This window comes from Macaca mulatta, chromosome 2, assembly GCF_049350105.2.
Source record: "Macaca mulatta isolate MMU2019108-1 chromosome 2, T2T-MMU8v2.0, whole genome shotgun sequence".
Taxonomy (NCBI): domain Eukaryota; kingdom Metazoa; phylum Chordata; class Mammalia; order Primates; family Cercopithecidae; genus Macaca; species Macaca mulatta.
Window position 1 is genome coordinate 153834188 of NC_133407.1, and position 15600 is coordinate 153849787.

A 15600-nucleotide genomic window follows, 5' to 3' on the forward strand; every position below is an offset into this window, starting at 1 on the left:
TGCTCCTGATGTAACCAAGTAATGAGGAAGTAGTAGCAGCAAGTCACAACTCTAAGAGGGTGACTTGGTAATTGAGAACACTGGCATTGCTGTGACCATTAGACCCAGAGCAAGGTCTGCAGGCTTCCTTCTCATCTGTTCACAGTCTCATTCATGGGCGTTCTCAGGGCATTACAGGGCATCACAGGGCATTCTCTTTTGGGAAAGAGAAGACAAAATTTAGAGCCCTTGCCTGTCATGGAGAGCTGCCCTGCGTGCCTTAGTCCTCAGGCTGGGCCTTGCACCTTCTGTCTTTGGGCAGGGGCCATATGCATGATGGGAGCTGATGAATCACATGGGCTTAGCTTGTCACTAGCACACATTCTAGGACAGTGACTCTTGACTGCACGGTCAAATGCAGAGAAAGCGTAAGCCTGAAAGTGAAGCCCAGATACCATGTTGCCCAGTCTGGTCTTGAACTCCTGGACTCAAGCAATTCACCCACCTCAGCCCCCCAGAATGCTGGGATTACAGGCGTGAGCCACTACCCCTGGCTTTCTTTTTTAATTGAAATATAATTCACATGCCATAAAACTCACCCTTTTAGCGTGCAATGTAGTGATTTTTGGTATATTTACAAGGTTGTACAAACCATCTCCACTATCTAATTTTAGAATATTTTCATCACCTCAGAAGAAACCCTGAACCGTATTATGTAGTCACTCCTTTTTTCCCCCTCTTCTCAAACCCTACCAACCACTAATCTGCTTTCTGACTCTATGGTTTTGTCAACTCTGTACATTTCATATAAAGGAAATCATACAGTATATGGTCTTTTGTGGCTGGCTTCTTTCACTTAGCGTAATGTTTTTAAGGGTCATAATGTATAGCATGTATCAGTACTTCGTTCCTTTTTGTTGCGAAATAATGCACCTCTTTTTTTTTTTAAGAGAGTTTCACTCTTGTTTCCCCAGCTGGAGTGCAATGGTGCCACCTCAGCTCATTGCAACTTCTGCCTCCCGAGTTCAAGCAATTCTCCTGCCTCAGCCTCCCAAGTATCTGGGATTATACGCATGTGCCACCACACCCAGCTAATTTTGTGTGTTTTGTTTTGAGTAAGAGTCTTGCTCTGTTGCCCAGGTTGGAATGCAGTGGCACAATCTCAGCTCACTGCAACCTCCGCCTCCTGGGTTCCAGTGATTCTCCTGCTTCAGCCTCCCACGTACCTGGGGTTACAGGTACCTGCCATCACATCCGGCTAATTTTTTGTATTTTTAGTAGAGATGGGGTTTCATCATGTTCACCAGGCTGGTCTTGAACTCCTGACCTCAGGTGATCCACCTGCCTTGGCCTCCCAAAGTGCTGGGATTACAGGCATGAGCCACTGCGCCTGGCCTCTTTTTCCATTTTTTAATTGGGTTGTCTTTTTATTATTGAGTTGTTAGTGTTCCTTAGATATTCTGGCTACTAAACCATTGTCAGACATATGATTTGCAAATATTTCATTCTGTGAATTGTCCTTTTGTTTTATGTGCTTTTACTTTCTTGACAATTTCTTTTGAAGCACAACAGTTTTAATTTTAATGAAGTCTAATTTATCTGTTTTTGTTCTGTCACTTTGTCACATATCTAGATTTGTGTAAATGCCACCACACCAAGATACAGAACTGTTAAATCACCAAAAAGATCTTCCTTATGTTGCCCCTTTGTAGTCACATTCCCCTCGCCTCTAAGCTGTTTTTGAACCAGCATTGTAACTTCATTGGCCTGAGAGTCATTTGCATATCTGTGTTCATTTTTAATGTCAGTATTTTTTGTTTAATAGGCTGAAACAAGCCAGGGAGCTCTGGGCACACTGGCAAATGTAGTGACCTCGCTTGCCAACCTAAGTGAATCTTTGAACAACGGTGACACTTCAGAAATCCAACCAGAGGACCAGTCTGCAAGTGAGATTACTCGGTACGAGCCCATGAGGGTGGAGGCCCCCTCCTGGCCTGGACACCCTCCCTCTATTGTGAGGGTGGAAAACAGCATTTTGGTACCTGTGCTGTATTTAACTAAGGATGATAAAATTGTTACAATGACCCTGCACATCTATCTTCTTTCAAATTTTAACTGTGGGAACATAGACCCACTTACGTTATACAGTATAAAACAATCAAAACTTCTTTTCATTCCCAGCCTTGGAAAAGAAAATTGAGTAAATCAGTAGAAGTAGGGGGAAACCTCTAGTGGACAGCAGTTATTTGTATTAATTACTATTTAATAATGCATCTGCATATTAAGAGTTTATTCCCTTTTCTACTTCTATTTTAACCTATTTTTCTCGTCTTCTTTTATTTTTATTTTTATTTTTTAATAGAGATGGGGTTTCGCCATGTTGCCCAGGCTAGTCTAGAACTCCTGGGCTCAAGTGAGCTTCCCGCCTCAGCCTCCCAAAGTGCTGGGATTACAGGTGTGCGCCACCACCCCCAACCCTCATGTATATTTTTTCTGAGTAATGAATTCAGAGCTTAAATCCACCAGGGTAACTAGATTGATAGTGGCTGATAGATAGTATGAGCTAATGCCAGACATCAATAACTGCTGCTAAGGATGTTTCTTCTCTGCAGTTTGGCTCTTGTGCTCTGCTCCTAACATGCCAGACCAGCCAGATACAAAGCTGGAGACTATTCAGGGGTTCCAGTCCCTTGTTAACTTGTGGTCTGATAACAAGATCTAGGTCCAGTGGAAAGAGGGTGGGATATGAATTAGGTAGAATTCTGGTTCTATCACTTATTGTATGGATGGTCTTGGAAAAGTTATTTAACAACTGTAAGCTCAGCATTTACATCTGTAAAATGGAAGAGAATTTTTACCTTTGGAGGGTACTTGTGAAAAATAGAAATTGGACCTAGTTGCAGTGGCTCACAGCTATAATCCCAGCACTTAGACAAGCTGAGACAGGAGGATCACTTGATCCCAGGAGTTTGAGACTAGCTGAGACCCATCTCTGAAAAAGTAAAGAGAGAGAGAAAGAAAGAAATTGTCCGTGAAGTTAGGTAATACATAGCTCAGTGCCTAACATGATGTGTTGATAATACATACAAGCTTTCATTGTTTGCCGGATGCGGTGGCTCACGTGTGTAATCCCAGCACTTTGAGAGGCCAAGGCAGGTAGATCACCTGTAGTCAAGAGTTTGAGACCAGCCTGGCCAACATAGTGAAACCCCATCTCTACTAAAAATACAAAAGATACAGCCAGGCATGGTGGTGTGTGCCACCAGCGTGTGTAGTCCCAGCTACTTGGGAGGCTGAGGCAAGAGAATCACTTGAACCCAGGAGGCGGAGGTTGCAGTGAGCCAAGATCACACCACCACGCTTCAGCTTGGGTGACAGAGTGAGACTCAGTCTCTGAAAAATGAAAAAAATTAGCTGGGTGTGGTGGCGTGTGCCTGTAGTTCCAGCTACTCAGGAGGCTGAGGCACGAGGATTGCTTGAAGCTAGGAAGGTAGATCCTGCTACTGCACTCCAGCCTGTGCTATCTCAAAAAAATAAAATAAAGAAGCTTTCATTGTTAGCGTTTCCCTCACTAGGTAGAATTTAATTTAATCTTTTCCCATTGTAGTTTTTCTAAATCGTATCTCAGCTAGAATTCTGTTCCCCCTAAAAGCTGTAGATTTACAACAATTACATGCTTCATTTTTGCTCACAGGGCATTTGATACCTTAGCTAAAGCACTTAATACCACAGACAGCTCCTCCTCTCCAAGCCTGGCAGATGGAATAGACACCAGTGGAGGAGGAAGCATCCACGTCATCAGCCGAGACCAGTCGACACCCATCATTGAGGTTGAAGGCCCCCTCCTTTCAGACACACACGTCACATTTAAGGTGAGTGGATTCAGCCTAACCATGTGCCCCCAACCTGCTGGGGGAGAGGTTCTGTACCAAAGCTGGTCTGCAGTTTTAAAAATCAAACCTTGGGGCGAGGCAGGGTGGCTCATGCCTGTAATCTCAGCACTTTGGGAGGCCAAGGCATGTGGATCACTTCAGGTCAGGAGTTCAAGACTAGCCTGGCCAACATGGTGAAATCCTATCTCTACTGAAAATACAAAAAGTAGCCAGGCATGGAGGCACATGCCTGTAGTCTCATCTACTCTGGAGGCTGAGGCATGAGAATTGCTTGAACCTGGGAGGCAGAGGTTTCTGTGAGCCGATACCACTGCACTCACTCCAGCCTGAGCGACAACAGTAAAACTCCGCCTCAAAAAATAATAAATAAATAAAAATTAAACTTTGGAGTGAGCTCATCTTCAAACTGTGGTATTGGACATTATGACTTCAAACTAGATCTTGTATTCCAGAATGATATTCCCATTACAAAGCATCTTCACTTGTCTTTTGCTCACAGTGCCATTTGGTTCTGAAGGTAACCCTGAAGCAGGCGTGGCCCATCATTACTAAGACAGGCTGACATAGTGGTAACTGCTGAGGGCTGAATGCTCTGCCTCTGCCATTCTGTGACAGCCTGGCTGCCCCATGGACTCAGGCAGGCACTTTTGTCTCTTCTCTGTGTCATAGAAACCCTCATATAAAGTCTGCAACAAGCAGGCAGCCAGCTGTTGATCCTGGCTACTCTGCCCTCTAGAGCCACAGAAAGTAGATCCCTTGAAGAGCGCTGTTAAGAACTCACGGGTCTTCCCCGTGCTGTCATTCACTGGTCTTGCTTTTTCTACAGGACACTCAGAGGGCACCCAAAGCTCTCTCAGTCTCTAGGTCTCCAGACTGCTGAGTCTTCCTGTTCCCTCAGTATTTTTTCTTTTTTTTTTTTCCTTCTTCTTTTTATTTATTTTTTTTTTTTATGGATACTCACCTAGGCTGAAGTGTTGTGATGTGATTGTGGCTCACTGTAACCTCAAACTCCTGGGATTAAACTTCTGGGCTCAGGTGATCCTCCTGCCTCAGCCTCCCAAGTACCTAGGACTACAGGCATGTACCACCATGCCCAGCTAATTTTTATTTTTATTTTTTGTAGAGATGGGGTCCTTGATAAGTTGCCCAAGGTGATCTCAAACACTTGGCCTCAAGCAGTCCTCCCACCTTAGCCTCCCAAAGTGCTGGGATTAGAACCACTGTGCCTGACCCAGTATTTTTACTAGAGAGATATGGCCAGTCACTTAGGAAGCTAGATCCCTGCTCATAGTTTCCCAAAGGTGCCTAAGAGACAGGTCACCAGTGTGATTCCAGCTTCAAAAGCATTGGAGCCCCTTCTAGACAATGGAATTCCTGGAGCCTCGCACAACATTCTAGTCATGGGATATCATCCTCCTATCACGTGAGCTGCTTGGCTCTTGGTTACTGCTACCTTAAGACCATCTCCCAAAATGCCTGCTAGTCCATGAAGTTGGCCCCGGTTACCCAGATTTTTTTTGTTGTTTTTTTGAGACTGTCTCACTGTCACCCATACTGGAATGCAGTGGTACAATCTTGGTTCACCATAACGTCCACCTCCTGGGTTCAAGCGATTCTCCTGCCTCAGCCTCCCAAGTAGCTGGAACTACAGGTGCACGCCACTACACCTGGGTAATTTTTGTATTTTTAATAGAGACAGGGTTTCACTGTGTTGCCCAGGCTGGTCTTGAACTCCTGACATCAGGTGATCAGCCTGCCTCAGCCTCTCAAAAGTGCTGGGATTATAGGGATGAGCCACTGCACCTGGCCCCTGTTCCCCAGATTTAATTTAGACCTTAACTTATGGCTCAAAATGGAATTGCCATAGAACAAATAACAGTTTAGCTGAGGCAAGACTTGAGGAGTATGTTTTTATGGGGGTGGGCTAGGAAGATCCCCTTAGGCTTATGGACCACATTCCAAGGCCCTTTCGACCCTAGTTCACTGGGGAGTCTGTGCAAGCTCCCCGACTGCATGGGACTTCAGAATCAGAGACAGTGACTCTAGATGCCACTGCTGTTGAAGCACGACAGGGATACATGTTGATAGACAAAGCCATCCCCTGTCCTTCCTTCACCTCTGTGCCATGTGCCTCCTCTTTTCCAGCTAACAATGCCCAGCCCAATGCCAGAGTACCTCAACGTGCACTACATCTGTGAGTCTGCATCCCGTCTGCTTTTCCTCTCAATGCACTGGGCTCGGTCAATCCCAGCCTTTCAGGCACTTGGGTAAGTCGCCACTTTCTGTGCATGTATCCTTGGGCAGGGGCCTTCCTCTCCCTAGGAATGACCTGGAAGAACTCTGAGGGCCCATCTAGTTTGACTGTTCCGATGACCTCATTCAAAGGACCCTGAATTTCTTATTAAATATAGTTAGTGGACTGGTAGCAGGATTACCAGTTGCCAGTTCTGCAGTATTCCTCTAACCTTTATGGAGCCTCCTAGATATACCAAGGATTTGCTGCTGGGAGCTGGGGATGGAGAAGAATGTAGAAGGCAAGGGGTAGTCCCCAGCACTGTGCTATGCACAGTGTGACTCATAAACTGAAGCCAGGCCGGGAACTGTGTCTAGGCCTTAATAAGGTGAATGTGAATCAGCTGTTTCCTCAAACATGGATTTACAATCTCACACAAGCCACAGTGCCAACTGGCACATTGAGTAGTACAGACTCTGGTGTCATCTCTACAGGAAACCCCCTCCTTTTCTTGCTTTCTGGAGTACCACTTGTGTATGTTTCTCCTCTAAATCCCATCATCGGCTCTGCCAGTGTGCCAAGTGCTGTGCAGCTGGTGCGGCTGCCATCGTGCCATCAGGTGACTGGCAGTCTGGTTGAAAGATAAGTAACCATATAAAATGGAAATGCAATGAGAGTTACTGCATATTGCAGAGTAACCATCCTTAGGTAATATGTGGAAAACACTAGAATGGAGGACAGCGTTGTCTAGTAGTTTACACTGTTGTCTTTGGGGCAAACAGACCTGGTTGTCAGGCATAAGAATAGCGCTTGTCAGCTGTGTGGCCTTGTGCAAGTCACTTTACCTCTCTGAGCCTCCAGTTTCTCATTGTAGAATCCTTGCGTGGAGTTAAGATCTATAAACCTTTTAACCCAGTGCCTGGCATGCAAGGGACTCAGCAGAAGGCAGTATGGTTCTGTGGGTCAGGTGGTGTGGGATGTGTCCTGAGTAGTTAGAATGGTCACCTCCCTCCATGATTAAAGGAAAGGCAGACAGAATTGTCTCATTCTCCAGGGAGAACAAGACAGGTAGTGACTGCTAAACAAGTATTAGGAGTTTCATTGTTAGCTCTTTGGGAGAATTGCCTACCCCTTGCTGGTATCTGGTACGTGGTGTAACCTCAGGCATTTTTTTTTTTTTTTTTTAGTAACACCACAGTCCACAGTTAATAGTACTGATAGGTACCTGAGATTTTTTTAAATGAGGTTGAAACATGATCCACCCACTGCCCTGAGTGTACTTTTTCTAGTTGGATAATTTGGAACCTCCTCCACAGAGTTTCTCAGTCCGGGCTAGATAAAATGAGCTACCACATTTAAAGTGGTTTCAGTTACATTTCATGTACTGTTTTTCATAAGTTACTGTTCAGGGCAGTGATCATAGTAAAATACTAGACGTGCATCTGGGGCATTTGGGAATGACACAGTGCAGTAGTCTTGGTTCTCACTGCCTTCCTCTGGCTGGGCCACACTTAAGGCAACTGGAGGAAACAGCTTTGTCAAAACAGCCCAGTTTCTCCAGCCTCCTGAAATCTTGAGACAGGTGAGGGAATGCAATTTAGGAGTTTCTGAGAATAAGGATGTATTGTTTTGTGATGTGCCAACTTTACTGACTAACCTGAGTAGAAATTAGCCAGGGCAGGGCTGGAAGCAGCCTTAGCTGAACCCTCATCCTCCCTGCTTCTGTCTCGGATCCAGCACAAAGCCTGCCTCCTTCCCTGCAAGGTTTGGAGGGCATGTTTCTGCCCTTCAGAATCTGTACTCAGCTCTTAGTCTTTTGGTCCCCGCAGCCTCTCGTGACCTTGGCTGCAGGACCAAAGTAACTGATACCATCTCCTGGGACAGAGCCAATCCAGGATGCTGAGGCTTTAGAATACTGTAGGAAATGATGATTTGGCCATACCTATTAAAACTTTTTATTTAAAGGATGTTTTTTAAGAGAATAGTTGATCATTAGAAGGACTTTAGTTAAAACATTCATAGACTTATTCATAGACTTCATCTTTTTCTTGAAGAATGATCCTGGATAGCACTTCAACAAACACTGAGTTCACCTGTTCGGGAAATGCTGTGACTTAGTGCCTGGATGCCCCACAACCTTGGAGAAATGCCAGCACACACCACACTCAGGCCCCTCTCTATGTTCCTAGGCAGGACTGCAACACCAGCCTGGTGCGGGCCTGCTGGAATGAGCTCTTCACCCTCGGCCTGGCCCAGTGTGCCCAGGTCATGAGTCTCTCCACCATCCTGGCTGCCATCGTCAACCACCTGCAGAACAGCATCCAGGAAGGTAGGGCACAGGGACTTGGGGCTGGGGTGTGTCTTGGCCTAGTCTTGTGGCTGTGGAGCAGAGCCTAGCCCCCTGGTTGAAGGCCCATGTCAGAGACACCTTTGTCGACCCAGGCTGGCAACATAGCAAATTGGATAGCCTAAGTGTCCCACAACATCCATAGGCTGAGAGAAGTTTGGCTGTTAAGTTATAGAACCTTTGGGCTGGGCATGGTGGCTCACGCCTGTAATCCTAACACTGTTAGGCCAGGCAGGAGGATCACTTGAGCCCAGGAGTTTGAGACCAGTCTGGGCAACATAACGAGACCTTGTCTTTACAAAAAGTACAAAAAATTAGCCAGGCCTGGTGGCATCTGCCTATAGTCCCAGATACTCAGGAGGCTGAGGCAGGAGGATTGCTTGAGCCCAGAGTTTGAGGCTGCAGTGAGCTGTGATCATTCCATGTACTCCAGCCTGGGTAATAGAGCAAGATCTCATCTTAATGAATGAATGAATGTTACAGGACGCTTATCAGTTAGAATATGTAAATTTCTGCCCAACTGTCCTCTTCATACGATTAATACGAAGAAAAAAATGGAAAAGGTCAGCTTCTTGCTAGGCATTTAGTAATGTTTGCAGAATAATCACAGCTGATATTTTCATCTTCATTGACATTCACAAGTTACTTTTCTCATGTCTAATAGTTCACAGATCCTCACAACCCTATAAAGTAGGGACTATTACCTCATTTTTTCTTTTTTTTTTTTTTTTTTTTTTTTTTTGAGACGGAGTCTCGCTCTGTCGCCCAAGCTGGAGTGCAGTGGCCGGATCTCAGCTCACTGCAAGCTCCGCCTCCCGGGTTCACGCCATTCTCCTGCCTCAGCCTCCGGAGTAGCTGGGACTACAGGCACCCGCCACCTTGCCCGGCTAGTTTTTTTGTATTTTTTTAGTAGAGACGGGGTTTCACCGTGTTAGCCAGGATGGTCTCGATCTCCTGACCTCGTGATCCGCCCGTCTCGGCCTCCCAAAGTGCTGGGATTACAGGTTTGAGCCACCGCGCCCGGCCTCATACCTCATTTTTTCATATGGAGGAACTGAGGCCCTGATAAGGTCCCTGGCTTGCCCCAAATGAAACAGTAAATACAAAAACTAGGGCACAGGCTAGGTGCAGTGGCTCACACCTGTAATCCCAGCACTTTGGGAGGCCAAGACGGGATCGCCGGAGGTCAGGACAGTCCAGCTTGGCCTTGGCCAACATGGTGAAACCCCTTGTCTACTAAAAATACAAAATAAAAAAGGCCGGGTGCGGTGGCTGATGCCTGTAATCCCAGCACTTTGGGAGGCTGAGGCAGGTAGATTGCCTGAGCTCGGGAGTTTGAAACCAGCCTGGGCAACATGGCAAAACCCTGTCTCTACTAAAAATACAAAAAATTAGCCAGGCGTGATGGTGGGCATCTGTAATCCCAGCTACTCGGGAGGCTGAGGCAGGAGAACTGTTTGAACCTGGGAGGCGGAGGTTACAGTGAGCCAAGATCGTGCCACTGCACTGCAGCCTGGGCAACAGAGTGAAACTCTGTCTCTAAAAAAAAAAAAAAATGAGCCAGGCATGGTGGCGCATGCCTGTAATTCCAGCTACTCAGGAGGCTGAGGTATGAGAATCGCTTGAACCCAGGAGGCAGAGGTTGCAGTGAGCTGAGATAACGCCACTGCACTCCAGCCTGGGTGACAGAGCGAGACTGTTTCAAAAAACAAAAAAAAAACAAAAAACTAGGGCACAGACCTGCATCATGCTGCCCCCCTAGTACAGAACATATGTACCTCACCCAGGCTGCTCCTTAAGAATGAACAAATGACTTTTCTAGTGAGATCTGCGGCAACTATCTAGTATTTGGTGTTCAAAACACCAGCAGTGTCAGGAATAGGAGGTAGCCGTTGTAGTCTCTCCATGTGTAGCATGTCTGCGACACTCTGAAGACCGCTGTCATGCCCAGAATTCAAAGTAACACTGAAAATCTACACTTGTAGCTGAAGTGGAAAGTATTGTTGTTTTTTGTTTGTTCGTTTTTTGATATAGAGTCTCTGTGTTGCCAGGCTGGAATGCAGTGGCAATCATAGCTCACTACAGCCTTGAACCCCTGGGCTCAAGTGATCCTCCTGCCTCAGCCTCCCAAGTAGCTGGGACTACAGGCATGTGCCATCACACTCAGCTAATTTTTATATTTTGTTTATAGAGATGAGGTTTCGCCATGCTGCCTAGGCTTGGAACTTCACTTTTAATTGGGCATTCCGGGTATCTGATATCTAGGAATGTGAGTGACCTAGTCATACATTTGTTTTTCTAGTTATTTCCTTGGAATACTTACGTAAGGGTGAAGTTTTAAAAACCCTATAACAGGCTGGGTGTGGTGGCTTACACCTGTAATCCAAGAACTTTGGGAGGCTGAGGCAGGTGGATCACTTGAGGTCAGGAGTTCAAGACCAGCCTAGCCAACATGGTGAAACCCTGTCTCTACTAAAAATACAAATATCAGCCGGACATGTGGTGGTGAGTGCCTGTAATCCCAGCTACTTGGGAGGCTGAGGTAGGAAAATCGCTTGAACCTGGGAGGCGGAGGCTGCAGTGAGCCAAGATTGTGCCACTGCACTCTAGCCTGGGACAGAGTGAGACTTAAAACAAAAAACCCTTACAACATTTTATTGAAGTAAGATTTGTTCACAAATGAGCTTTAGTTTTCTTTGTTTTTTGGTGTTGGTGTTTTGTTGTTGTTGTTGTTTTGTAGAGACAGACTCTCATGATGTTGCCTAACCTGGTCTCAAACTCCTGGCCTCAAGCAGTCCTCCTGCCTTGGCCTCCTGAAACATTGGGACTAGAGGCATGAGCCACCACAACTAGCCAGTTTTATTTTTTAACTGAGAATAATAATACTAATACTGCCAGTATTGTCATGAGGATTAAATGAAATATATAAAATTGTTCTGAAGCCAGGCATGGTGATGCACACCTGTAGTCCCAGCTACTCAGGATGCTGAGGTGGGAGGATCACTTGAGCTCATGAGTTCAAGTTCAGCCTGGGCAACATAGTAAGACACCCAACTCAAAAAAAAAATTGTTTTGATAACTAAAAATTACCAGCATTTAATGTTCAGGTGCCTGCAGAGACTTAAAAAACCTAACCAAGTATGTAAGCTGTGAGTCTTCAGAATAAAGAAATTATTATTCAGGTACAGAATAAAAGGAATTCACAATGTACACCTACAGGCCAGCTGCCTGGCAGCAGGGCTAGGGAGAATCACTGGTCTAGGAGTTCGTTATTGAGGCAGAACCCATATTGGAGCAGAATTTGGGTACGTCTTGTCACTTCACCTGCAGCTGGAAAATGAAGCTCTTGTTCATCTTGAGATTACTGCTTTTTCATTAAAAAGTGAAATGGTCCCATTTCTTTCCATCTGTGGTCCCTCAGATAAGCTGGTTTTATTGTTCTTACCAGCCTTTCTCAGAGGATCTGTGATATTGGTTTCTAGATAAACTTTCTGGTGACCGGATAAAGCAAGTCATGGAGCACATCTGGAAGCTGCAGGAGTTCTGTAACAGCATGGCGAAGCTGGATATAGATGGCTATGAGTATGCATACCTTAAAGCTATAGTTCTCTTTAGCCCCGGTAAGATATGCGGTGGGGACGCATGACCCTTTTCCACCTGTATCTACTGATGTTTCTGAACATGAACATGTTGCCATCAGTGGTGTAGAAAGAGGCCTGCAGATTATATGTGACCTAGTGTTCTTACGATAGGTGTTTTGCTAGATAAATACATAAACGTTTTTAAATTCTTGCCTTTATAGCCCCAAAGAAATATGCTGCAGTGCCTGATGATGTCACACACTGAATAGATTTAATCTGTGTCCTAATGAAACCATTGGCCAAACAAGATTACACCATATAAAACAAAAGTGTGCTACCACCCGATGTCCTTTCTTTTTATTTATTTATTTATTTTGGCCCTTTGCCAGTTTCAAAGCTTTGTTAGCACATATAATCCAGTACACATTGAAGCTCCACCTGTTTGCCCACAGACTGTGTATAGCAGTAGCAGCAGCTGCTGCAGAGCATGCTAAAAGGTATGTTCACAGGAGATGAAGAGGCAGCCTCACTCCTCTCAAGGCCTCTAGAAAAGTTACTTAGGCTCATCGTTCACCTCACAGTAGGGGTTGGACACAGCTTCACCTTCTTCTCTTCTTTCCCAGCCCTCCACTCACAAATAACAAAATAGCTAGTAAAATTGGGACAAATTTTATAATTAAATATTTAGAAAGTAAACGACAATTTCTAATTTTATGCGATAGTTTTTAAAACTGTATTTTCTAAGGTAGTAGGAAGCCAGATGTCCAGAACCATCCATGTGGGGCTGCTCAGACTGGCATCCACTCAGGGTCCCCAACCCCCTCCCAGGAACTTTAGGCCTGGGCAGAAAACAGAGGAAAAGCCAGCGTTCTAATAATACCCAAATTAGATCAGTCTTTGAGTTCAATTTGTTATACTTAAGAAGTTTGCAGACGTTTGACTAAAAATACTAAGAAGTCTGCAAATGAGACTTTTCAAATACAAAGGGAATTGGAGGGGGGTAACTTTTCTGTTTTCAGATCATCCAGGTTTGACCAGCACAAGCCAGATTGAAAAATTCCAAGAAAAGGCACAGATGGAGTTGCAGGACTATGTTCAGAAAACCTACTCGGAAGACACCTACCGGTGAGGCATTCAGGCATGCACTCTTGCTTGGGGCCGCAAGGAATGTGGCTGGGTTTGTAGTTTCTAATATAAATTATGTTAACCTTTCCATTTTTAGCAGCCTGATAGAGCCTCCAGTGGATCACACTCTAATTCTTGAGTTTTCTTTGTTTTTTCCTAGCTCCCAAGAGCTAGAGATAATTCTTGAATGCTAGAGGTGGTGTAGAGTGTAGACGGTGCCAGCAGGAGGGCCAAGACTGTGGCTGATTCCAGTGTTGCTGTGTGACTGTGAGTGAGGCCTCAGATTGCTACTCTTTAATTGGAGGAGTTGGAGCAGATGCTACGTGGCCTGTTCTAGGGCTAACACTGTACATGAGGCTTGAGTTCTCATGGAGATTCCCTTGTCTAGAATAGTTTGACAGATCTGCTTCTCTGGTCAGCATCCATTGAAGAGGCAGTGCTAGAGTACTTGACAGAAAAGTTCTTGTTGACAGAAATCAAATCTGACCCCATAAAGGAGTGGATGAGTTACATAAAGTCATTTTGCCCTCAGATAAACTGATGGAAAAAAGTTTATTTGGGTGAAAATTAGTGGTAGTATTTGTAATTAATGTGCAGCAAAAATATATGTATAAAAATTAGGGCCAGGTGTGATGGCTCACGCCTGTAATCCCAGCACTTTGGGAGGCCAAGGCGGGTGGATCACGAGGTCAGGAGTTCAAGACCAGCCTGGCCAAGATGGTGAAACCCCATCTCTACTAAAAATACAAAAAAAAAAAATTAGCCGGGCACCGTGGCAGGCGCCTGTAATCCCAGCTACTGGGGAGGCTGAGGCAGGAGAATCGCTTGAACCTGGCGGGGTGGGCAGAGGTTGCAGTGAACTGAGATCATGCCACTGCACTCCAGCCTGAGCGACAGAGTGAGACTCCGTCTCAAAAAAAAAAAAAAAAGCCTTTCTCATGCCGTTTTAGGCAGGAAAATTGTTCAGATCTGCCAAAGGTCAGAATGCATTGGCAGGCTTTCCAGCCAAAGATGGAAGAGTGCTTTCCTATGACAACTTCTGACCCACCAGAAGCTACATGAATTTCTGAGACCCTTTCAAGTAAAGTATTTCCTATTTCCCTCCCCACCATGTCCCCCTAAAATAAACACTGGAACAAAATTGACAGCCTGGGAAGACACACGGGCCCACCTTCCCCAGACGTGTGTCCTCTGCACAGACCTCAGTCTCCAGGAGCCCCATGGAACAGAGATGCCCCTGGGGGCTACCCCTTCTGGCCCAGTGCTTCTCAAAAGAAATGATTTTGCCCCCCAGCAGAGTAACCAGCTCTTAGTCTTTCAGCGCTAAAACCAGGACAGTCCCAGCCATTTCTCTGGTGTGACTGGGGGTATCTTATGGCTGACTGGTCCTGCTGGTAGACAAGAGCCTGCTTCTCCTTTTGGCATACTTCTATTGCCCAGATGTGGCTTTTACAAAAGCAAGATCCATTTTCTACTGGAATCATCGAAGACTTCATCATGAATCTAGAATAACTTCAGCCTCAATACATAGAGAATGGGACTGTCAGGGAATGCACCCACACCCAGAATTTATACATCTAGCCAAGTGTGCAGTCAGGTTGTCCTCCTAGGAGGCCACAGGCCTGCTCACCCACAGTTCCCATGGCCAAAAGATGGCTGGAAATGGCCCTCTGGGGCTGCTGACAGAGCCACAGCACACTCTAGAATCACTTTAATATCAGCAATTCTGTTGCCTTGGAAAGTAGATATAATGTGTCTGAAAACATGAGTCACTCCTGTCCAGTCAGGGACCCAGGGTTGGTTAGGGTGATGACAGGTTACTTGGAGCCCAAAATGATAAGGGAGGCTTTCTTATAGGGCTCAGAAATTCACTCAGAGAGAGTTCTGAAAGAAAAGGCCCTAGAGTGTTTTACATCCTATTTGCATATTCATTTTTTTCTTTATCTTGGTATTTACTATCTGGAATATCCATGTTTGACTCTTCCCCATCCTTGTGCCTTTTCTCATATTGATTATTCCTCCTGAAATACCTCCCATCCCTCCCCATTCTTTGTATCTCTGCTGATAGAAATCTTAGCCAGCCCCTAAGGCCCAGCTGAAATGGCAGGTCTCTTACACCTTTGTGTGCCCTGCAAGATTGAAGCACAGTGACTCATTGTGGCTGAGTGAATGGATGCTGATGCTGGAATGCTACCTGCGTAGTATGAATACATTTTCCCATTTTAAAAATAAGTAGTATTCACTGTAGAAAAACTTAGAATGTTCTAGAAAGGGAAAAGAAAACTTTTTAAAAAGCACTATTAAAAAACTTTTTTTAAAAAAGCATGCAGGGCATGGTGACTCACACCTATAATTTCCACACTTTGGGAGGCTGAGGCAGCAAGATTGTTTGAGCCCAGGACTTTGAAACCACCCTGGGCTACATAGTGAGACCCCATCTCT

The 15600-nt window shown here is 45.3% G+C and overlaps 1 protein-coding gene across 23 annotated transcripts in view; it reads left to right on the forward strand.

The window, feature by feature from the left end:
* Positions 1-15600, forward strand: part of NR2C2 (nuclear receptor subfamily 2 group C member 2) — a 102561-nt gene that overhangs the window by 79359 nt on the left and 7602 nt on the right. For 17 of the 23 annotated variants that reach the window (XM_028844489.2, XM_077993639.1, XM_077993638.1 and 14 more), the window contains 6 exons: positions 1805-1938; positions 3674-3851; positions 6018-6139; positions 8295-8434; positions 11935-12072; positions 13053-13158. In XM_028844489.2, coding sequence (XP_028700322.1) covers positions 1805-1938; positions 3674-3851; positions 6018-6139; positions 8295-8434; positions 11935-12072; positions 13053-13158 — 818 coding nt within the window. The remainder of the gene's footprint in view (positions 1-1804; positions 1939-3673; positions 3852-6017; positions 6140-8294; positions 8435-11934; positions 12073-13052; positions 13159-15600) is intronic. The other 6 variants (XR_013414270.1, XR_013414272.1, XR_003727417.2 and 3 more) reach the window with 1 other exon arrangement.